Source organism: Rhineura floridana, chromosome 17 (assembly GCF_030035675.1).
Source record: "Rhineura floridana isolate rRhiFlo1 chromosome 17, rRhiFlo1.hap2, whole genome shotgun sequence".
Classification (NCBI taxonomy): Eukaryota; Metazoa; Chordata; class Lepidosauria; order Squamata; family Rhineuridae; genus Rhineura; species Rhineura floridana.
Window position 1 is genome coordinate 2,654,383 of NC_084496.1, and position 24,763 is coordinate 2,679,145.

Below are 24,763 nucleotides of genomic sequence, written 5' to 3' on the forward strand. Positions count from 1 at the left end.
TTGCTTATTAAATTTCAGACACATTGTATCATTTGTCTGTGAAACAAAAAATACTTAGCATTTATAGCGTTCAAAGTAGTTCATCTACATTGTTTGAAATCCTCACTACAGACCTGTAAGTTTGGTTGTTATTATCATCATCCCCTTAATGCAGATTTGGGGGTGGGTGGGGGAGGTCTGAGAGAGAGAAAGTGGCCTATGTCAGCCAACCCAGCAAATTCATGGCTTAGCTGACATTTGAAACCAGGGATTCCCATCTTGCAGTTCATGCTGTGAGCTGTTAACACTATGCCAGCTGTCACTACAGAATTCAACGTTAATATTCCTGCTTTTTTATGATAATTTGAAATTAAAAGAACTATTTTTGCAGAACAAAATTAAATAACTACATATGTATATTTTTCTCAGATGTATTATATATGGAACAAAACTTTGCTTCCCCCATTTTAGGGGGAATGTAGAAAGTATAAATAGCTCTCTGAGTTAGACTAAGGCAGCCTGTGCCAGCCTGGTACTCTCCAGAGGACACCAGGTTGGCGAAGGCTGGATGAATGTAAATTCTTCCTTAAACAATAACACACTTCCAAAACATTGAGTGCTAAAGCACACTTTTTAGCATCTTTGCAATAATGATACAATTTCCCCCCCTTGAAGATGTTACTTCCCCATATTACAACAACTTAGACTCCTTCCAGCTGTTTTGAAGCTAGGCAAGGTAGCTCTTCTCCCTTTCCAGGCAGGTTCTGAGTGGCCTCCACAGGATCTGCTAGTTTGCAAGAAAGCAGACTCACTCTCAGTCCGGTTCGTGAACTGGTTGAAATAATAACCTATAGAGGTTTGAAATAATGTCTGTGAAACAAGTTTCGCCCCAAAAAAGATAGTTTGCAAGAAAAAAAGCTTTATATAAAGAAAGAACGGCACATTCTGTTGCGAAGTAGCAGTTTGAAGGAGAAGAGGGATAGGACAGGGATTCTTAGTCCTCCTCCTTACCTTGCTTTTCACTGAAAATCCCCCCCCAGCTGCTTTTATCTTCACAAGGGAAAATATACAGGTTCCTATTACTTTTTCCCAGTAGGGGGGAAAAAGGCATGGTGGAAAGGAAATCTTTCATGGGTGAACAGATTGCTAAAGGACTACAAAATGCCTCCCCCATGCCCATCTTCTCCCCTTCAAACTACATCCTCAATAGTTGCATTTTGTAAGAAAAAAAGAATAGCAGATCTATGTATATCTATGTTTATTCTAAATGAATGTTTTTCAAGATTAGACGGTTAGCAAAGACTTAGCTAGAAAAAAATAGGTACAGGGCTCATGCAGATGTTCTGCAGCTTGTAAACTCCAGTTAACCAACTGTTCGTGAGAGCCGTACCATGTCAGGTACACAGAAACTGGAGCAACTGTTTCTGTGAATGGTGCAAGTTGGTGAAGCAGAGATGGGGGAGACATTGGATTCAGTTCACATTTAAAGCTGAATTCATCAAGTTCACACTTTCCAAAACAATATCAGAACCGAAACACCGCCATTCTTTGAAATTTGCACATCTGAATTTTCCGATGCAACCAAGCAACATTTACAAAAATGCATATATTAGTAGAAAGTGTGCATAAGCATGAATAGATTAATGACAATAACATACCAAATGTGGTATATTAGGATAAATTGCTTGCAAAAATGAGAACATTAGTCAAAGCTGCATACAAAAATGTGTTTAGTAGGATAAATTCTCACTAAAGTGCTGGAGAATTTTCATTAGGATTTTTAAAAATAAATTTGCAAATTGCTGCAGAAATGTGGAGAACTGAATTTAATCCTGGAAAAATGAGAAACTGAGAGAACCACAATGGATAGATCCTTTCATCCCTAGCAGCCGCTCACATTTCCATTTATATCATATCATATGCTGCACTGATGTAGATTGCTTGGGTCAGCAGTTACATATGAGATTCTGTTAGTTGCCAGAAAGTCTGTACAAGATGACCATTTCCCCCCTAAAAGATTACTGAAGCCACCACAGAAAAGGCCTTCCTTTTACAGATCTCAGCTCTTGATTCACTAGAAGAAACTGATAATGGACTCCCAGGAAGATGTTAATAAGGTGAGGGGTCCATCAAGGGAATGGTGTTCACTCAGGTATGCATTTAGGATAGTACCTCTTGACCCTGGCCTTTGATACCTGAGATGTATATTTTTGGGATCCAGCTTACTTTTAAAACTGCAATTTATTTTAAACTATTTTTAATATTGTATTTTAAATTGCAACCTGCCCTGGGACCTTAGGGCGAAGGGCAGGTAATAAATAATAATAATAATAATAACAACAACAACAATATCAATAATTTCTATACTTACTTTAAAATAAATTTTGCTTCGTTCTAGAAGAAGGTGCCATTTTAGGGCTGTTTTTTGAGCCTCTGTCAGAGCCTGAAACTCCTGGACCTAATGGAGTGACCACAGTTTAATTAGTCTGAAATGCACATAAGCATGGAACGAAGCATGAGTCAACATGAAGTGTGCTTTTTCAGAAGTCAGTACAATGACTAGAAACCTAAACTTTCTTCAGACCAACTGAATACTTTAATGCTTATCTTAGCTGTTTTGCATTTATTAATAGATACCCAACTGATAATTTCAGTATAAATAACTTAAGAAGTGCCCAGTGCTAACATATTTACTTAGAAATAAGTCCCAATGGTTTCCAAATGTGCTCATTCCTGAAAGCATACTTAGGTTTGCAGCAAAACTAACCAAGCCTCGAGCACCTTAAAAGGTCAGCAATTTTATTGCAGCATGAGCTTTTTTCATCAGATGTAGTACTGGTACTAAGAGTTGCAAAGCACTGCTTATTTATCTATTATTTGATTTATATCCTGCCCTTCCTCCCGGCAGGAGCCCAGGGCGGCATGCATAAATCCTCAAAGTCTAGATGGGTCCTAAACACAGCTAGAAGCATAAACCTGATCAGAAGAGAACAGTTTCTAGTATGTTCTTACCGTGTAACCTAAAGCTTCTTCAGCCACTGTGTCTGAGAGGAAGCAAGATTGAAGAGTGCCTGTGTGGTCTGTCAGATCAACTAGTAAATCAAAGCTGGCAAAGACTGGTATGGCATCTGAGGAGGGAAGCATGCTGCTGCAGAAAGAGCATGTGTTTGTTCTTTCATTGACCACATAGTGGCACTTGCTACTGCAAAAAAAGAGAGAGGGAATATTTAAATGAATTAATGCATGTGCAAGGTTGTCATAGCCCATCTAACTGTCTTGCCAAACTCACTTCCGGGGCCAGTGATCCTTCCTAATCAGATTTTGCAGAATTTCCTCCTTACCTGCATAAAAACTAACAGGCTCTTATTTTTCCAGCCATGTGCATTTAATTGCTATCCGCCCAATTATCTAAGAACAAATTGCATTTCACAAAGACGTTACATTCCATGCTTCTAGTGCTAAATGTACACCACTTTACCCATTTTTTCTATTAGATGGAAATGAATCAAATTGGTTTTGTTTCAACAAGTTTTTTCTTTTTATACCACCCAAAACAAAGGTTTTCTGCAGCTCATACTGTTGTAGGATTCTTCATGCAACCTTCTGCCCTGTTGCCACAAACTACTAGCAATGGGCTCCACCCCCAACTTATATAACCTTTTCTGTTTAGCCAAGCCTTTCCAGACACATAGATGTTGATCTGTTTTAATCTTTTTAGTTAGTAGTTGTTTCGTTTTAAATATGTCTTAATTATTTTTAAATGTTTCATTGATAATTTTAATGTTTTTTGTAAACAGCTTAGAAGTCTTTACATTCAAGCGATAGATACATTTTGTTAAATAAATAGATAATAAAACTGACATATTAGTTTAATGGGATTATTTTATTTCATATTTTAAGGATGTTTAAAAAAAATCTATAATTAAAATAACCAATAAAGTATAATATAATAAGATTGTTTAATTGGGTATGTCAATTACAGATGGTTATATTTTAATGCTTGAATGCGATTGTTTTATTGGGTACATTTGAATAACGGATGTTTACATCTTAATGTTTGTGTAGCTGTTTTTATACTTTGTAAACTGCTTAGAAGCCTATTTTGGTATTAAGCAGTATATTAATGATAATAATAATATGCATGTTATGGCACAAAGCAAGATGGTAAGGATGACTGAAGAGCAGAGACTCTTTTGACATGCAAGTTAGATGAGGTTAGAGTAGTACAGAAAAAGCTTTGATGCTGAATTAGGAGAAGAAAATAGTTTGATAAATAGACAGAGTGACATTTTGAAGCTGATTGGGAATGGGGAGGAAGAGAATAAATGTCTAGGACACTTAATGAGGTGCTTACCACCTGTTTCGTATTATTTTAGATGTTTCATTATCAATATTCAATGTAGAAATGAAGGCAAAAATAACGCCATAGAAAGGTTCTGATTTTCCTTCATTCTGCAAAGCTTTTATCTTCAATTGCTCCACTGTATAAACATCAACAATTGTCTGTACTAAAGGTAACAGGGAAAAAAAATTAGAATTGTCTGTAAAAAGAGACTTGATCCAAAGTCTAAAGACAGAGAAAAACTTCCATTCAATTCAATGAACTTTATACTTCAATAAAAATTAGTTCAACACAGAAGAAAGACACTTAAATCATAAAAAGGGTGACATAATTTTATGCCACTGGACAGAAAAGACTCAGTTTTTCATTTGTATTATAACTAGAGCTGTTAATCTTTCATGATTTCTTATGGCTTCCCAGATTAAAGTCCAACTCTGTTTTCACTGGGCCATAATAGTTGAATACATCCGTGTTTATATATACTTCTCAGTTAATATTTCTCAGATTGGTATGCAGTATCAAATGTACTGTGCATGAGAACATTTAATACACATTTGCCTCTGAAGTGGATGGCAACAGATTTGAATATTAACATGCTGTCCTGAAAAAAAATCAATATAGTTAAATAAGCAAAGTTGCATTCACTTCTGAGGGTTGTGTTTTCATTTAAAAGGATAAATCCAGAATCGAGGTCTCATGCAACATATAGCAGTCTGTCTATCACATTAGAGGACTACTTAGAAAAACACTCACCATTTACAGAATCTCTGAATTGATCTCCCATTTCATCATCCAAATCTAACATTTCTGCACTTTCTCTTATAAAGCTGAGCAGAGTATTTGCTTCTGGTGTATCTAGAAAAAATATTTTTAAAGCAGTATTAATAAAGGTAAGCATGTACAATGCCAGAATATTTTACAGAATATTTTTTAGCTAAAGGATAAACTCTGTGTATTGTGGTTGATGTCTGCTACAGAAGAGACATAGCTGCAATCCTTTACCGACTTACCCAGGAGTTTGGTCCACTGAAGCCAACAGGATTTACTTCTGAGTCGACATACATAGGATTGCACTGGAAAATATTAAATCTATAGAACTGCCTTATGGTGAAGCAGTACATTGGTCCATTTATTTATTTTCTTTCATGTACATCCCACCTCCCTTCTGTCATGGAATCCTAGGGGGTATTCATGTGGTTCCTATACAGGTTAAGCCCAGACCTGCTTGCCTTAAGCAAGATGGAAGCCTCATGTGCCTTCAGATCATACCCTGGGATACCATCTATCCCAGAATTGTCTGCTGTTTCTGGAAGTGACCCTCCAAGGTCATGGACACAGATATTTCCCATTTTCCTATCTGGGATCCTTTTAAATAAGGAAGTCTGGGACTGAAATCTATGTGTGCAAAGAGGCAGCTGGACAGCCACCTGTTGGGTATGCTTTAGTTTGGATTCCTACATTGAGCAGGGGATTGGACTCAATGGCCCTACAGACCCCTTCCAACTGCACTATTCTATGATTCTGACTTCTTTATGTATACATTATCCTCTATGTACACCGCCCAGAGAGCCTTTTTGGCTTAGGGCGGTATATAAATTAAATAAATAAATAAATAAATAAATACATATAGGACCATCAATGCATATGGCACTTTACAGAGTTTAAGAGGACAGGTCACTATTCAGAATACTTAACAATCTATAATTCAGCATGGGGAGACAACTGGGAGAAGAAGGTAAGTGTACACAGGGTAAACAGGAACATTCAATTCTTGGAGGAATTCTCCTGGGGATTGGACCCAGGGGAGCGCTCTGAGTAAGTCCCTCCACGGCTCCTCCCTCGCCATGCCCCATTTTCGTGGCTACTGCCAACTTCTGCCAGCTCTCCATCCACCGGCTGGCTGTCCCTGGGGGACCCCTGGTGGCATCAGCAGGGTCCTGGTGGTGCCACGGCTCATCCAGGATGGGGGGCTTCTGCTGGCGGAACACAGTGGTGCCAGGCACCTGCCAACTTAGCCAGGGGTCTGTCTCATCCACCTCCCCCCAGCCCAGCACAAAATCAAATTGGATTGTGCCCTTAGTATGAACTAAACATGGGGAATAAAGCAAAAATCAAAACTAAAGCCTAGGCTTTGTGCCTACTCAACAGGATGGATTGTGACATTGTCAATAGATAAGGAGACTGAACATGGAGGTGAGGGTTAGGGAGGAAAGATGAGAAGTTCAGCCTTTTGAGATGGAAGGAAGAAGAAAGTTCTGATGCGTGTAGAGCTGGGTATCGTCAGCAAATAGGTGGTACTGAAAGCATGCCTGCCACTAAACTATGACCCCTCCCCTAAACATAAAGGAAGTAAATGTTGTAAGTGGGTGGGGAATTATTCTGTTGGTTTAAAACAAGTAGAACCAGGTTTAAAGTCCCAAATATTTTAGAATATTTTAAGGCATTTAATAACAATTTAAACAAGGTTTTAGAACGGTCTCTTACCAGGATTAGTAGTGATGATGGATTTTGAGATTACAGTTGCAACCATGCAGTTTCTAAATTTGTCAAAGTTTATTCTTATATCTGATGCAAATATTACTGGGAAGGAGAATATTTGTTATTGTAGGCAAAGCTTTACATTAGTGATAACCTCTGCAAAAATATTTGGTAAGGAAACTGAAAGATGATACCTGTTTCTCGAGGGATCCAGCTCTGTACAAGCTGGATAGATTCATTGTCCCAGCTAGAGAAACAGCAGCATTCAGTCAATACAAACATTTCTTAGTTGTTTTAAAGGATAATGTTTTATATTTTTATAGATATAAAATACAGATACGCTTGTAAAACCAGGGCAGTTTCCATATATTAAAAAGATACAACATCTTAACAAGTAAAAATGTCAATACAATAAAGCCACAAAAGAAAGACAAATTAAGCAAAGGTAGCAAATGTTTGACTTTTAGGGGGAAACAAAAGCTTTGATAAACAGATATGTCTCACCCTACCTCCTAAAAGCAGGCAGTCACAACAAGCCATCTAGGCAGGGCAATCTGAGAGCAAGTGTAAAGGAGGCCCTCTTTATAAGGGGTTGGCCCATGGAGCAGGGTATCCCATGGTTATCAGGCATAAACTGGACCCAGACAGTTTGGGTATAAGAGCACAGCTCAAAACTATACAAAAAGCATCATGACTATCGACCTGAGTGACCAAGGGAGACTGAGCTCATCAACACAAGTATGTTTGAGGACTTATGCATCAGTTTTGCAAGCAGCAGGGTGGTGCATCACATGCATAGAAGCAGTTGCTCCACACCTCACCAATTTGCATCCTTAACTCACATTTCCCTTCTTCTGAAATGTTAACCTATATTATCTGTTTTGAATGTTGGCAATTGGATTAAAGCTTGTTTCAAAATTCAAATCCAATCCTTACATGCAGAAGGGTCCCATTCTCCTCTATGAAGAGATCTGTGCACAGACTGTTTCATGGCCGATAAATGGCCGCACCTTCTATACTCATGGGGCTTCATCTGGATATTGGGGTGTGTGTGTGTGTGCACATCACCGCTACTGGGTTGTGCCTTGTTGCTTCAGAACATGGAAACTTCACTTAGCTCAGACGGAAGAAGGATTTACAGATTAGTAGCTCGTTCTCTTTTCCGATTTGGGGATGATGCACAACTGTCTTGATTAGTTGACTGATTTGTCTAGTTAACACCAATAATTGTTGAGACTTTGGCACACTAATTATACAAACCCTCGACTGGCTGCAAAGAATCTAGGCAGTAACTTTAAATAATATGATTAAAAGTCTCCACATTGGAAGGCCAAAAGCTTCATTTTAAAGTATCTGTTCACTCAGTTGTGCGTGCAGGTGGTCACATCATTCACCTGTGAGAATTGGGCATCTGTTACCTGGCAGGAACCTCTTCAAAATCCTTTCCTTTGTTATGTAGTTAGTTAAGGAAGCTTCCTCATAGAATCGAATCAAATCATAGAATAGTAGAGTTGGAAGTGGTCTATAAGCCCATTGAGTCCAATCCGCTGCTCAGTGCAGGAATCTAAGCAATGCTTCAAGTAAGGATTCATGGGGATACTTCCCATGATTTCCCCTACAGTGTCTGTCATCTTGTAACTCTAAAGTTTGTGGTCAAAAAGCTTCAAGCAAACTAATATCATTTGCTATCCAGATTCTCTTCCCTCATTCTAAGTAATCTGGTTTTGCTATAAGAATAATGGGAGTTGTTTAGTTAATTCTCTCTTGAAAAAGAAATCTCAGACAGGGGTCCTCTTATGTTCTTAATATTTGCAGCATATGCTCATATAATGTTATTGAAGCATTGTTTACCTATAAAGGTTCTTACAGGCATTCAGGCAGTCTATGGCTGGTACGAGGCAATATGTTGCTTTGAACAAGTAAGATCATCAACTGTCTTACTAAATGGCTTCTTTTATTTCCTCATCTCCACATGACCTTTTGTAATTGATTTGCAGCTTTGTCTCACTCCTTTGCCTCTCCTTAGGGGAGATTTTGTCAATAACTCATAGAAATGGGTAATATATTCAAGACCATTCTATTGGACAGCCTTGTATGTAATAGAGGTTAATGGATATGGCTGCCATTAAATGAATGCTGCTGTATCATCACAGAGGCCACACAATTAATAAGAGGCTTCAATTAATGATAGCAATATGTGCTTATGTTCAGTGTAGCCTCCCATTTTTGTATTAATGGGTATAGCTGGATTGTAATTTAGAATACAGCTTACCATGTCATTGCAAAGGAAGACTCGGTTTCATCATACAGCCTTACTTCACATCTGTGACCCTTCCGTCTGTCCGAAGTGGTGAAGTATTTTGGTTCACTGACCTTTGTAGAGTGAACAGCAGCAACAACAAAATGACTTGCCAGCTCCATCCTGAATTCACACCTACCTGGTAAAACAGCAACAATGTATTCCCATATTCATATGTCTACTGTCCACACAAGTGGAGGCTCATCCATTAGGGTGAATGGGGCACTGCCCCGCCAACCTCCGTCTGCCCCGCCTGCCTGTCTTTGTATTTACAACCAGTCCAAAGGGTGGCATTGTCTGTCAGCTTCTTCCTCCTTAGTACCAGTACTGCCTTTATAGGGAGAATCAATGGACAGATGGGGGAACTTTTCCTCCTGATTCTTCCCTACAAATATTCCTCCATTCTTTATCAGTCACCCCTTCCAATTTGGGCTCCAAAATCAGAAGCCCAAATGAACTCTTGGAAAGTAGCCGAGGATAGGGATATTTGCGGGAGATAATCAACAGGTGTGGGAAGAGTAAAGCACCCTTTTCTCCCACCAATTCCTCGCTCCAAATGCCTCTCCCCACTCTGCTGCATTTGCATTACTTGGGCAAATACAGGTATGGAGACACACAGTTCTCACCCACAAACAGGTAAACATATTAATATATGAACACATGAAGCTGCCTTACCCCAAGTCTAGAAATCTCTTTGGTCCATATAGTCCAGTTATTACCTCCTCTGACTAGCAATGGCTTTTCAGGGTCTTGGGCAGAGAGAGATTTTTCTCATCACCTGTGGTCCCAGTTATTTCTTAACTGAAGATGCTAGAAACTTGCATAAGCATGGTTATGTGCGAGTGATATGCGATGTCAAGTGGCAGCACAGTGAGATAGGTTCTCATGACATTTGCACATAGCAATCACCATGGCATTTAACATGGTCTTATATAGCTCCCATTAATTTCAATGGGGCCTGTGAAGAGTGAATTGTGTCCATGGTAAATAGGGTGTGTAAGAAAGAGGGTATAACGTTTCTTATATTCTTATGCCATGATGGCTATGTTCTATCTCCACTGTTGGAGACAGTATACCTCTGAATAGTAGTTGCTGAGAGTAGTGGGGAGAGCACTGCTGTTGCGTTCAGGACCTGCTTGTGGGCATCCCATAAGCATCTGGTTGGCCATTGTGAGAACGGAATGCTGGACTACATGGGCTTTTGGCCTGCTCCAGCACCCAAGCGCTTGTTATGTTCTTACAGGCACAAAGATGAGGGTCAGCAAGAAATGAGTGTTAAATCAATAAACCAATTTAGCATTAATGCTTAAGCTTATAGTTAAAAATTAATCTGTGTGTGAACGTCAAAAGACTTTAAATAAACCTCCTCATAGTGTTGTGCTGTGTCAGGGTGCCAGCCTCAATACATGAAAGCTTTGTGGAATGCTGTTTAGGAAATCTTTCATTAATGACATGTTGCTTGTTAGCTTTCCTTAGCACTAAATCAAGTCGAGTGACTGCTGACCAAGACAAAAGGAGACAACTCCATTCAGACATGACCCAATAAATCCTTATCTATACAGAAATTAATTCAATGATCAGACTAAGGCAGAAGCTCTCTCTTCAATTTGTTACAGTTTTTCTGACTTACTGACTTGACAGCTGCAAGAACATTAATGATTCTTCCCTCCAGGCTCTGTCCATTGGCCACAATGTCCCCCAGTGAGTAAAAGTCTTGAGGGTCCTTCACAGGTAGATTCAAGAGGGACAGCAGTTTGGTGTCAACTTCATAGCGGGAACAGATTTTGACCACGGAATGATTCTCGCTGAGCAGTAGTTTGTAGCAGCTGACATGCACAGACACACATACAATACTTTATCCATCGTTACTACAGGCCTTTTCTTACATTATGAACTCTGAATTACTATGGGTTACTGTTATATTGACATTATACTTATGTGGTGAAAAGCCCATTGATACAGGTATTTGTGGTTTATCAAATCCAAAAATGAGACTAGTGGCTCCTTTGTAGGACATGGTTGTATCTCTGGAGGAATATAAGGCTGATAAGTCTGAATGTGCAAACACCAGTCAAGCCAATGGCTAGCAGAGTTGACACCAGCAACTCTGAACTGACTTCCTGTTCCACGGGCGGGATGTGGGTGTGGGAATGAATGGCCTATTTAAAACTCCTGAACGAATGTTCTGGAAGCAGATGGTTCTGTATATTCAAGTTTTGCAATCAGAAAATATTTTTGAAGCTGCAATTCAGGCATCTATTGCAGTGATTAACTGAACATACTTAAGGGTCTCTAAAGGCAGTTAATACCTGAGATTACTCAAAAGAAGAATTGAAGATAAGCTGCAGTTCAGCAACTGGAGAATCAGTGTGATGTGCTGGATAGAGCCCCAACTCAACCATGTTACTGGGTCACTGGGGGACCTCAGGCCACTCACTATCGCTCAGTCTTGTTGTTGTTATGTGCCCCCAAGTCGACTACGACTTATGGTGACCCTATGAATCCATGACCTCCAAGAGCATCTGTCATGAACCACCCTGTTCAGATCTTGTTAAGTTCAGGTCTGTGGCTTCCTTTATGGAATCAATCCACCTCTTGTTTGGCCTTCCTCTTTTCCCACTTCCTTCTGTTTTTCCAAGCATTATTATCTTTTCTAGTGAATCATGTCTTCTCATTATGTGTCCAAAGTATGATAACCTCAGTTTCATCATTTTAGCTCCTAGTGATAGTTCTGGTTTAATATGTTCTAACATCCAATTATTTGTCTTTTTTGCAGTCCATGGTATACGCAAAGCTCTTCTCCAACACCACATTTCAAACGAGTTGATTTTTCTCTTATCAGCTTTTTTCACTGTCCAACTTTCACATCCATACATAGAGATCGGAAATACCATGGTCTGACTGATCCTGACTTTAGTGTTCAGTGATACATCTTTACATTTGAGGACCTTTTCTAGTTCTCTCACAGCTGCCCTCCCCAGTCCTAACCTTCTTCTGATTTCTTGACTATTGTCTCCATTTTGGTGAATGATTGTGTCAAGGTATTGATAATCCTTGACAAGTTCAATGTCCTCATTGTCAACTGTAAAGTTGTATAAATCTTCTGTTGTCATTACTTTAGTCTTTTTGACGTTCAGCTGTAGTCCTGCTTTTGTGCTTTCTTCTTTAACTTTCATCAGCATTCGTTTCAAATCATTATTGGTTTCTGCTAGTAGTATGGTATCGTCTGCATATCTTAAATTATTGATATTTCTCCCTCCAATTTTCACACCTCCTTCATCTTGGTCCAATCCTGCTTTCCATATGATATGTTCTGCGTACAGATTAAATAAACAGGGTGATAAAATACACCCGTGTCTTACACCCTTTCCGATTGGGAACCAATTGGTTTCTCCATATTCTGTCCTTACAGTAGCCTCTTGTCCAGAGAATAGGTTGCGCATCAGGACAATCAGATGCTGTGGCACCCCCCATTTCTTTTAAAGCATTCCATAGTTTTTCATGATCTACACAGTCAAAGGCTTTGCTGTAATCTATAAAGCACAGGGTGATTTTCTTCTGAAATTCCTTGGTCCGTTCCATTACCCAAAATATGTTTGCGATATGATCTCTGGTACCTCTTCCCTTTCTAAATCCAGCTTGGACGTCTGGCATTTCTCACTCCATAAATGGCAAGAGCCTTTGTTGTAGAATCTTGAGCATTACTTTACTTGCATGGGATATTAAGGCAATAGTTTGATAATTACTGCATTCCCTGGGATTGCCTTTCTTTGGAATTGGGATGTATATGGAACGCTTCCAGTCTGTGGGCCATTGTTTAGTTTTCCATATTTCTTGACAGATTTTACTCATAATTTGGACTGATTCAGACTCAGTAGCTTGTAGCAACTCTATTGGTATGCCATCTATTCCTGGTGATTTGTTTCTTCCAAGTATTTTAAGAGCAGCTTTCACCTTGCATTCTAAAATTTCTGGTTCTTCATCGTATGGTTCCTCCATGAATGAATCTGCCATCCTGGCATCTCTTTTATAGAGTTCTTCAGTGTATTGCTTCCATCTTCCTTTTATTTCATCTCGGTCAGTCAGTGTGTTCTCCTGTGGATTATTCAACATCCCTACTCTTGGTTTAAATTTCCCTTTCATTTCTCTAATCTTTTGGAACAGGGCTCTTGTTCTACCCTTTTTGTTGTCCTCTTCTATTTCTATACAGTAACTATTGTAATAGTTCTTTTTGTCCCTACGTACTAGTCACTGCATTGTTGCATTTAGGGTTCTGACTGTGTTTCTATCGCCTTTTGCTTTTGCTTTCCTTCTCTCTTTAACCATTTGAAGAGTTTCTTCAGTCATCCATTGGGGACTTTCTCTCTTTTTAGCTAGAGGTATTGTCTTTTTGCATTCTTCTCTGATAACGTCTCTGACTTCATTCCATAGTTCTTCTGGTTCTCTGTCCACCAAGTTTAAAACCTCAAACTTGTTCCTTATTTGATCTTTATATGCTTCTGTGATGTTATTTAAATTGTATTTTGGTATTGTGATTGCTTTGCTGGTCTTCTTTAGCTCAGTGTAACCTATCTCCTCCGTGGCGCAGAGTGGTAAGCGGCGGTAACACAGCTGAAGCTCTGCTCATGGCCGGAGTTCGATTCCAATGGAAGGAGGAAGTTGAATCTCCGGTGAAAGGGGTCAAGGTCCACTCAGCCTTCCATCCATCCGTGGTCGGTAAAATGAGTACCCGGCATATGCTGGGGGGTAAAGAAAGGCCGGGGACGGAACTGGCAATCCCACCCCATATATACGGTCTGCCTTGTAAACGTCACAAGACGTCACCCTAAGAGTCGGAAACGACTCGCACTATCAGTGCGGGGACACCTTTACCACCTTTACCTTTTTAACTTATCTCATAAGGCTGGTGTAAGGATAAAAGGGTGGGAAGAGAACAATGTAAACCATTCTGAGCTCCTTGAAGGACTTTCTACTCTGAATTCCTGATACAAATGCAGCAGAAACAAACAAATGACAATCCCCACAACCCATTGTGGTAGGTGGTCATGAGGATACTCTAAGTACTTGACATCTTTTAGGGTCACCTCATATTGTTAGATGTATAGGGAACAAGGTAGGGTAGTTTTCTACCCAAAAAACATATACTTAGTGGCATGCAATCTCAATTGAGTTTGAGATCCATTTCTACCCTGGAGTGTAATTTTATTCACAGAAAATAAATAACAAAGGGTACCAGGCTAGGAGTTTAGATATATTGTATAACAGGTAACAGTCCTAATAGTGCAATAGTTTCAGAATCACTAACTTGCAAGAGATGTGCCTCTGGGGCATAGCATTACCTCCATGCAAAAAACAAAAACAAAACTTACATGGACTAATGGGGATCTTAATTATGTTGCTCAATAAACAAGGGATCTAAATAATTGTTTGATGTTGCAAAATTGCATTGCTGTCAGATCACTGCATCATTAGTGGAGAGCACAAATCTCTTACCACAGCTATAAATTTCTTTCAAGAGTAACGCCTGTATCTTCTGTATCAATCATCTGAATTTACCAGTTGTGATTTTAGTCCTGTATTTAGAATATAGGAATCTTACTTTATTGTTACCTAGGAGTGGTAGGGTTGAATTTTTCTTCCTTTTCAGCCTCCTTTGTCTGTACTAAGGGATTTTCAATTATGACTATAAAAGAGAAGACAATAGAAAGCCTCATAAGCATGGATTTAAATGACAGCTTATAAGCGCATATAACACAACACTTGGAGCCCAGTCCTAATACCTCTTGTTCAAGCATGTTATGTAGTTCTGATGGAGTGCAACAGCAGCTACATATCAGCTGAAGGACTCAAAAGTTGACATTTTATCTTAATTTAAGTTCATCACCACCCCACACTCTTTCTCTCACACACAGAGGCAAAGCCATCCATCCATCCATCCATCCATCCATCCATCCATCCATCCATCCATCCATCCATCCATCCATCCATCCATCCATCCATCCATCCATCCATCCATCCATCCATCCATCCATCCATCCATCCATCCATCCATCCATCCATCCATCCATCCATCCATCCATCCATCCATCCATCCACACAACCCATTCCATTCTCTCTCCCTTTCCCTCCTTCTTTGTTCCCCTTTTCTGTTTCTTCCCCCTGCAAAGTACTTGTGGCCTTGTTGGAAGCCTCCTGACTGCAGTAATCCAGCTGCTGCAAGGAGAAGAGAGTCCTGCTGGGGGATAAAGCATGTGCACATGTGAGCCTGGACACCCCACCATGCAGCATCATGACCAGAGTGTCTTTCCAGATGATGCTGTGTAGGTCTGGGGGCCAGATGCAGTCCTCCAAGCCTCTCTGTTTGGCCCTGCCCACCACTGGCATGTGCACCCAGAAGCTGGTTCAGAAGGGAATGTGGCCCTCTGGCTGGAAAAGATCCTCCAGTCCTGATTTTATTAGGGTAAGCCTGAGGGAAGTTTCCTGTGGCTTTTACTCAGTGGAGCAGCTAGGGCTGGACTTCAGTGCCAAAGATTTTTTTAAAAATAAAAATAAATCTGAAAAATCTGTGCCCCCAACAATAAAAGGCACTCTTGCATCTTTCTCAGGGAGTAGGAGAACTTTTAAAAATGTGGTCACGCAGGCTGCAGGTGGTGATTGTACTTTCTTTTTGCAATGAATGAGGTGGCCGAGGGGTCTTCCTCACCCCCACCCCCAGGTCAAATACATTTTTATAACCCTGTGCCCACTCAAGGAGCATGGGGCTCTTTGTAGACAGCATGCAACGTCACATGGTCATTCCAGGAAGTGCAGCTGGGCTGGAAGCCTATCTGGAAAGAGTCCTGCACTGTCGCCAGTGCAAACAGGGCGTTGAAAATATGCTTGACCTAAAAAAAAGTTCTTTAGCTACCTCATTCAGATAACAACACCACTCCTGCCTTGTCTGATGATGATGATGGTTTTTTTTTTTTGCAAAGTTCTACTCTGCCATGCCCTTTTCGGAAGCATCACTTTCATTGGTAGATTGATCACAATATAGACCATGAGAAGGTCTTAGACATGCTCATTTCATTGTTTTTAACTTTAAAAATACACAAACCTTTTCTAGAATAAAATTGCACTTATTCCCAAGTAAATGTTTTTAGCATCAAGCAGAAGCAACCCCTCCTTTCCCCCCTTGTAGTCAAGTTGGTGCTATGATTTAAGCAAGTTTTAAAAATGCACAATTGCACATGCTAACAGTCTTTTTTAATATCAGAATAGGCAACTGTTTCCCCCCTTCATTTTCTTTTTTTATTCCCGTCTAGCATACCAGGAATGTAGAACTAGTTGTAAACTATGGAATGGTGTGGTGGCCGGGGGCAGAAGGATGGTAATTGTGTACTTCCCAGCTGAAGTAATGCACATGGCCCACTACAGGAGGGCTCCTTAAGGCCATTCACTCCAGGCCGGGTCTAAAATTCCAGCAGCACGTTTTCTTTTACTCAAAACAGTATGTGGGAAATGAATAAGGATGCACTTGTTTGTGGCCTGTTTTGCACATAGCAGTACTGGGACTTAAACACTAGGCAAAAACTATGATAGAATGAGTTTGTGAATCTACAGGCAAGGTATTTTCTTCTTATGGATTGTACAGTAAATAGTTTTTATTTATATGCGTTGGGCAAAGTCCAAAGTGAAGCACTTTTAAGGCCCATTCATCTTAATGGGGAAAGAGTTAAGCACATGCTCAATAGCACATGCTATTGAAATGAAGGTGACATGAAGAGCAATCCTATGTATTGTTTACTCAATGTAACTCCCACAAGTTGCAGTCAACCTTACTCCTGGGTAACTGTGCACACCATTTCAGCCTTAAGTGCTTAACTATGGCTGGATCATTATTATTATTACATTTATGGACCAGTTTTAGAGAAATGCAACACAGTGAAAACTAAGGATCTAAGAGGGAATTTGAGAGAATATTTTTTGAGTCCATGTCTTTTGATGACAGCTTTACTACATCTGAATATAGTGGGGTTTTTTTTAAAAAAAAGTTTTTTTCTTTGCCTCTCACTCAGTCTAGCTGAAAAATTTGGTTCCAATTAAATAGTCCACAACTCTTTGAAGGAAAACACACTAGAACCACAAACACATCATATTGATTTAAAGAGGAGTAAAACATACTGAAATTGAAATATGTTCAGAATAAACTCCAGCTCACCACAGTCACCGACTCTAAAGCTTTCTGAAAGTGATTTAATATAGTCTTCTCTTCCCCAAGAATGTACATTTATGAAGTAAGATGGCGAATCACGAATGGTGAAACCAAAAGTGTACCTTTCTGATCCAATGTCTACAGTGAAAGAGAGAAATTTTAGAACCCAATTAAAAGTTTGAATTCAGTTTCTGACATATGATAGTATTATATGTGCTTATTGTTATTTCCTGCTCAGTGTTAAATTATGCCACAGAACAGTCTACCTCAATCATATTGACCTCACAACTGTAATCTGTCTCACACACCTGTTGGTTTGTGAGGGTTGTCAGAGCCCTAGTTTCAACTGCTATGTTCCCTCACGATGTGCATATGGCATATGATAAGCAAACATGGAAGGCCTGAATGCCAACAGCAGAAGTAGCAGCAAAGGAACAGGCTTGAGAAATGATAGTCAGAGAGGAATATGACTGGCTGTAAAAGCTTGACAGGCTGCATATCGCCAATGGACTACCTAATGGAAAACAAAGGTATAAAACAAAGTAGAACAATCTCCTTCATACCACTAGAGGTCACCAGGATTTTTTAAAAAAAAATCTTTATATTCTCAGGAATTGGATTAAAAAAGGCACTATGGCTGGATCAATTACAATTTAGGCAGAGAGGCCAACAGCAAGTGCTCCACTGTCAACAAACTTTACATGGAATGAAGTATTCTGCTGCCATCAGATGCCTACAAAATAGTGGTAGGAGATTCTATTCCGCCATGTTAGGTAATACTAGCAGATGCACATACCCTTTAAAAAGTTAAGGCAGACTTCAGCAAGGGATAAAGATAGTTTATTATTTATTTATTTATTAAATTTATATCCTGCCCTTCCTCCCAGTAGGAGCCCAGGACTGCAAACAAAAGCACTAAAAACACTCTAAAACATAATAAAAACAGACTTTAAAATATATTAAAACAAAACATCTTTAAAAACATCTTTTTTAAAAAAGCTGTAAAACATCTTAAAAAGGAATTCCGACACAGACGCAGGCTGGGATTGAGGTCTCTACTTAAAGGCTTGATGAAAGAGGAAGTTCTTCAGTAGGTACAGAAAAGATAACAGAGATGGTGCCTGTCTAATATTTCAGGGGAGGGAATTCCAAAGGGTCGGTGCCATGACACTCAAGGTCCGCTCCCTGTGTTGTGCAGAACGGACCTCCTGATGAGATGATATCTCCAGGAGGCCCTCACCTGCAGAGCATAGTAATCAACTCAGTATATAAGGGGTAAGACGATCTTTCAGGTTGTCTGGTCCCAAGTTTTGTATAAGGCTTTGTACACCAAAAGTTGAGTGGATGCTTGTCCCCTTTAACATTTTGTTACCTGTCTTAGAGGTGTGTTAATGTACACTGAAATTTCAACACAGTTTGAGCAGAAAATATATCTATCAGTTTATATACATAGTTTTTGGTTAGAGAAACCATTGACATAAAGATAAAGCCTGAGAAACAGAGATTTAGTGGCTTAAAAAGAACTTTACTTTTTCTGTCTGGAAAGCCTTTGGCATCTGTTTTCCCAATCACCACACCAATTATACTCTGTGAAAAAAAAGATTACAGAATATATACATCAAATACAGATGTACAGGATGGATTTTATTAAACAGACTCAATTCCTTCAGTAATAAAAAGCATATTTGACTGTTGCTATTTTAATGCACTTATTCTACAGAAGCATTAATAAATTAACAACATAAGTAGTTCTCTATAAAAAGATGACAAGTGGGAAATAATAAACCCCACATCTATCTATTTTTATAAGGAAAAAATTTACCTGAAAATGCATACTTTTTTTTGCCACTGGTACTGAAAATAAATAAGGTCATGCACAATCAGGGAGTGGGCTGAGGAGGGCATGTCAGCATCAATCCACTTAGGGAACAAGATCCCAAGTCATCTAAATGGAGACCATGTTATTTCCCAGGCTTTCCTAGTGGCAAATAAGGGTGGGTGGCTGTTTTTCTATTTCAATTTCTCTTCATTATGAAAGGAACTCCCATTTTTGACTATGTCTCCATGAACTCTCAAGGATGGACTATTTCAGGGGGGCAGCTATATGTTACACACAAACACATGTTGAATCTCCAATGGTCACTTTTTCTAAGCTAAATCTACTTCCAGAGAGGACAATTCTGAGACATGCAGGAGAGAGGGGTCACATAAAGCCCCCCTTTTCATCACTTCTCCACATGAATTTTCTCTTTCCCCAAAACTACTGTATATTTAGTCATCTGAGGAAGCATTAAATGCATTCGTGTTTGATGCATATTAAGCCCTTAAAATAAAACATTTATTTTAGATGTTTTAGGGGAAATGCCTAGGTTTAAAAGCAACAATAATGAAACATCTTTTTGCAGATTTGTATCAGTAGTATTGAAACAATACCACTCTGATGTTCAATGAACTCATTAAAAAAACCCACAGATTTAGGAGGCCATATCTCCAAAATTTCCAGATTCAAAATTGTCTACTTATTAAATGAAACTGAAACCCCATGGAGATAAATGTGATGAAAATTTGATGGAAAATAAATGTGCCCAAATATGGAGAAGGCTTGCCATGGCATGTCATGAGATTTAAAATGTGTGTTTGTGGAGGGGGGAGGTACTTTCCCCATTACTCCTCCAGATGAACCATGAATTTGCAATGTTTCATCTCCCTTTCTTGTTTTCAAAATATTCAGAATAAAAGTATGTAATCCTGTGTTGACAAGCATCAGTTATTTATATAAGAAAGGTGAGGATCCCAAACAGAGAGGAACCACCCACCCGCTTTCATTTCTGCGTGCCAGGTGGCAGTATTTTAATGTATGTCCTATTTTGATGTCCAACAGCAGAGCAACACACATCTATCAATGTCTGCAGATGTAACCACCATGTCATCATGGCCGGTCTGAGACACTTGCTGCCTGAGGCAAAAGAGGAAATGCCCCAAAACAAGGTGCATAGTATCCAGGGTTGACCAAGTTATTTTCATACCTGAGAGAGAAAAATCCCACAAGTGCTTCTCCCTGGGAGTAAAAGTACAATTTTAATAAATTTTAAAATATCAGTTTGCTGTCGTTTCAACAGATGCCTGAGGCAGCTGCCTTACTCTGACTAATGGCAGGGTTAGCCCTCCATGTTATCTGTGGAGAGTTCCAAAAGGGCTCCCTTCCATTATATTTCCGGACTCCCCATAGAATGAACAATACACTTGTGGAAAAATAGGTTTTTAGATTTCTATGTGTCTTTCAGTCACTAGATGGGGCAAGAAAACTATTCCAACATTTATCTGGATGAATGCACTCAGGATGTGTATGATGAAATACAATTTCCTCAAATCTCCAAAAACTTTCTTTCGTAAAGTGCTTTCTATCAATTCACATTCAAAATGTTTCATTTCCTAACTCACAGTAATTTAATTAGATGGCAGAATATCCTGTGTATAACTCTGCTCATAATAGAGAGCTAGTTCCTGGAATCCAAAATGCCGTTAAGACTCTGCTTACAACAGTTTTTATTTCAAAATATTCTTAAAACATATGTTTACAAAATTATTTAATTTTGACTCTTTTAACAAAGTGAAATTATGTAATTCCAAATGAAAAGCATGAGATCTATTCCTAAACCTGTCGCAAATATCAATAATTTTGAGGGATTTATTCCCAAATGTGTACATTTGGGATTTTAGCCATACCATTCAACTAATCAAACAGGGAAAAGAGAAAAGTCTGTGTCTGTTTGCAAGTGTTTTGTGCTGACATTTTCCAAACTCTTGTTTTTTTCCTATCCATCTACAGCTTACTTCATTTAGGGCTTTGGTATTCACAAAACATAACTTAAAACAGTGATATAGTTGTTCAGTTATATATCATATTCCTTGTAAAAATGCTGTAGAATTTATTTTATTGGAGCTAGTTTACTTTAAACACACACACACACACACGTGCTATCTGTTGTTAGCCTCCTTCATGATGAATGACTTAATGCCTGGCATTAAACAAACCATATTTCTTTTCCAGATTGAATGCAATATTTGTTTACCAAGTAAAACTACAATCAACTAAGTTCTGGCTTAGTCCATTTTCTAATACTAAATCTTTTCTCGTAGTACTCTGTAAACTAAATAAAACCCTCCGGCCACATACTTTTGTCCCACAAGAGAAACTTTGGAAACTTTCATGTGCTTTCAATTCTGTGCCAAAGAAACATCTCTTGAGGAAATCTATGGCCTTGTAACATATTCTTAAACTTTTGATAGAGGGAAATTGCTACTTATTTAATGTTAAATCAACAAAGAGTTCACAATATGGTAGTATGTGCGCTGTTTGTGTTGGGGTGAACAGTTAAAGTCCTGGGAGACGCAAATCTTTTTCCCTTGTCCCTGTCAGACTCAGTACTGATTCAATATGCCATATGTGAGTTTCAGGCCTAAAGTTCATAATTGTGTGGGTCCATAAAAATACTTAACCATCCTATACACATTTCCTTGAGAGTAAATAAACTCCACTGAATGCAATGACACTAATAGTACAATCCTGAAAAATTTCAACAGCTCCACTGAGTTCAGTGAGGCTTAGTCCTCCCAGGTAAGTGTGTTTAGGACTGCAGGCTGAGTTACTTCTTAATAAATACACATAGGACCAGGGTGCACAACTCACACAAGTACAGCTATCCTAGTTCTATCTGTAAATAATACTTCTATTGTACTACATCTAAAACAAACAAGGGAAAAGTAGAAATACAATAAAGCTATATTAGACACATACTTGCATAAAGCTTGCAACTCCACATTTTAATTGTGTAATAGTTGCCATCCATATTTTGTCAGGAATAGATTTTTAAGTTTTCCAAATCAGGGTTTTTGCCTTTTGTGCGTCAACATCTGAAGCTTAACTTCTGCTACACAGTGGCAATGTAGAAAGGGATCCAGTGCCACAGTCTCAGCACCATTACCAGGTGCAGGTGACATCTCATCCCAGGGATAAGGAATCCGTGGCCCTACAGATACGGTTGGACTACAGCTCCCATCATCCCTGATCATTAGCCATGCTGGCTGGGACTGATGGGAACTGGAGTCCAACAACACCTGGAGGGCTGCAGGCTCCCTGTCCCTGTCTTATCTCCTTTATCTAGTCCTGTGACATGATCCTATTATGTGAAATTGGGCAGAAACTCATGGTACAAATGTACCAGTGCTCACGAGTAACTCCTGCATGATTCACTTGTGCCACACCAAAGGGCTTTGAAGGAGGGAGTGGTCTGGAGTGGGAGGCAAAGCTGTTGGCAGCCCTTGCACTGCAACAGCCATCAGTGTGCGAACACACACACATACACACACACAGACCAAGCGATATTAGAGCTTATTAATGGCAAACGGGACAGCGCAACATAGCTTCACCTGCTTTAACTGTTGCAGTATAGATTCAGGCTGCTGGTCAATGGATGTAATGGGCAATTCTGATACTCTGCCACTTCATTACTTTCTAACTTTATTTTTATGGAATTCAGAATAGGAGCTGGTTCAACTGGCAATGATCATAAAGAGTTCTGGGAAGTCATAATGTGGATGTCATAGGTATGAAACATCTCCAGGAGCTACTCTGAGAGGATCAGATTGAGAGGTGCAATGTGTGTCTATGTATAGAGCACACAGACATATATTGCATATGCACACGCACCAACATTTAATATTTTTATTATTATTAAACAATATGTTTTTTAACCCTTTTTAAAAGATGTTTTTTAAAGCTTTTTTAAAAATATGTTCTTAAAGTTGTTTTGTTTTAATGTATTTTAAGGTCTGTTTTATGATGTTTTGATGTGTTTTTAGTGCTTTTGTTTGTCACCCTGGGCTTCTGCTGGGAGGAAGGGCAGGATATAAATCAAATAATAAGTAAAAAATAAATAAATAAAACATCCTTACAAATCAAAGGTTTCTTCTCTGGAATACTCTCCACACCACCTGATAGGCATTTTGTAGTTAAGAAACAAGAGCCAGAAATGGAACTTTTTGTCTTAATTATAATTTTTAAAATGATAAAGGGAAGCTCTACATGAATGGGGCTACCCATGTAAGTAAAGCTCACAGCTTTCATTCTGATGTCCATAGTCTAAAATAATATATTCCCAATGTATTGTGATAGTATAATACAGACTCTGTAGAACTTATCAACTCAACATCTATTTAAAGAAAATACAAAGAAGTCTCTGATACTAGTTCAGTCAATGAACTGTCCAGTCAACATCCATGGTTGTGGTATCCACACTCTGTGGTCAACAGAAATATCAGTTTTCACTTTCTGAGGGTACACAAAGGGAAGCTAACATACTTTGTACCTAATAATTATGGCAATGCAGTGAGTATATAAAGACAAACCAATTATATAATTTTGCAGTAATATAATATAGTTATATATAGTTTCACTGGTGAACAAAAAGGACTTATGTCACCAAGACCTACAGGATGAGCAAGATTTGGGTGCACATCTGAAATGGCCACAAACGTTTGTGCTGAAACCGAGCATGCCATTCTTTTTATCTGAAATTGGAGAAAAATGTGTTAGAGCTTTTTAAAAGAGCAAGATCAAAACAAATCACTTAGAGCATTCCACAGAGAAATTATGTTCTGTAACAAACATAATTTGATATACAGCATCTGCTTTCCAGGGGACCTCTTTGCTTTAATGGCCAAACATACATTATAAAAGTGTTTCAATTCTAGTGAAATAACACTTATTTTCTTTTTTTTGTATAGATGATTATTAAAATTACATTCTTAAATATTACTTAAAAATATAACATTTTCAGATTATAGTGGTACTTTTACACATCTTGAAATTGGCTCATGATCAACATGACATGTGTGGCAGTTTCTGAACACATTTGAAGATGTGCAACAGTAGTAAATACAGGACAGATCATTAATAAGCTACATGGATTTCACATGACTATTTGATTTTTTTTTATTTATGATCCTCATTGGATATTCTTTCTTGAGGGAAATGTGTTGCATCAGATTTAGCCCCAAATCATTTATCTATCTATCAGCTCTCATCTTTCCCCCATTGTTCAAGTTTGTGTAAAAACCAGACAGTTTTGTGGATGGACTGTTGGCCTTGAGATTAGAAAATCTTGGGGTCAAACAAATTCCTAGTTAAATCATGAAGCTAAATGAGTTATTCACAATCGCTTTGCCAGCCTAGCCTTCTTCTTAATGTAAAGATAAAATGGGATAAAAACAGTCAATACACACAGCTCTGAGTTCCTAGAAGACAGTATGGGACAAAAATGTTATATTAAAAAAAGAAGCAGCTCTGTGCTTTTTTTTAAAAAAAAAATCAAATTCTATAACCAGAAAAGTTACAATTACCACAGCAAGAAGCTGTGCTTAGGATCCAAAGAACTTTGCAATTGGTTCCATGTGCCTGAAGAATTTGTCT

At 38.8% G+C, this 24,763-nt stretch overlaps 1 protein-coding gene across 2 annotated transcripts; it reads right to left on the minus strand.

Moving 5' to 3' along the window:
* Positions 1–71: 71 nt before the first annotated feature.
* On the minus strand, positions 72–23,853 carry MEIOB (meiosis specific with OB-fold). 2 transcript variants are annotated; one of them, XM_061599192.1, is made up of 13 exons: positions 23,785–23,853; positions 18,822–18,879; positions 17,299–17,430; positions 14,709–14,781; positions 10,729–10,924; positions 9,072–9,172; positions 6,994–7,046; positions 6,806–6,901; positions 5,075–5,176; positions 4,334–4,487; positions 2,992–3,181; positions 2,351–2,437; positions 72–827 (listed from the first exon to the last, which is right to left on the minus strand). In XM_061599192.1, the coding sequence occupies exons 1-13, from the start codon at positions 23,851–23,853 to the stop codon at positions 681–683; spliced, it is 1,458 nt and encodes a 485-aa protein (XP_061455176.1). In that variant the 3' UTR covers positions 72–680. The 2 variants fall into 2 exon arrangements, with proteins under 2 accessions (XP_061455176.1, XP_061455177.1); XM_061599193.1 differs by lacking the exon at positions 2,351–2,437.
* Between the last annotated feature and the right edge of the window lie 910 nt (positions 23,854–24,763).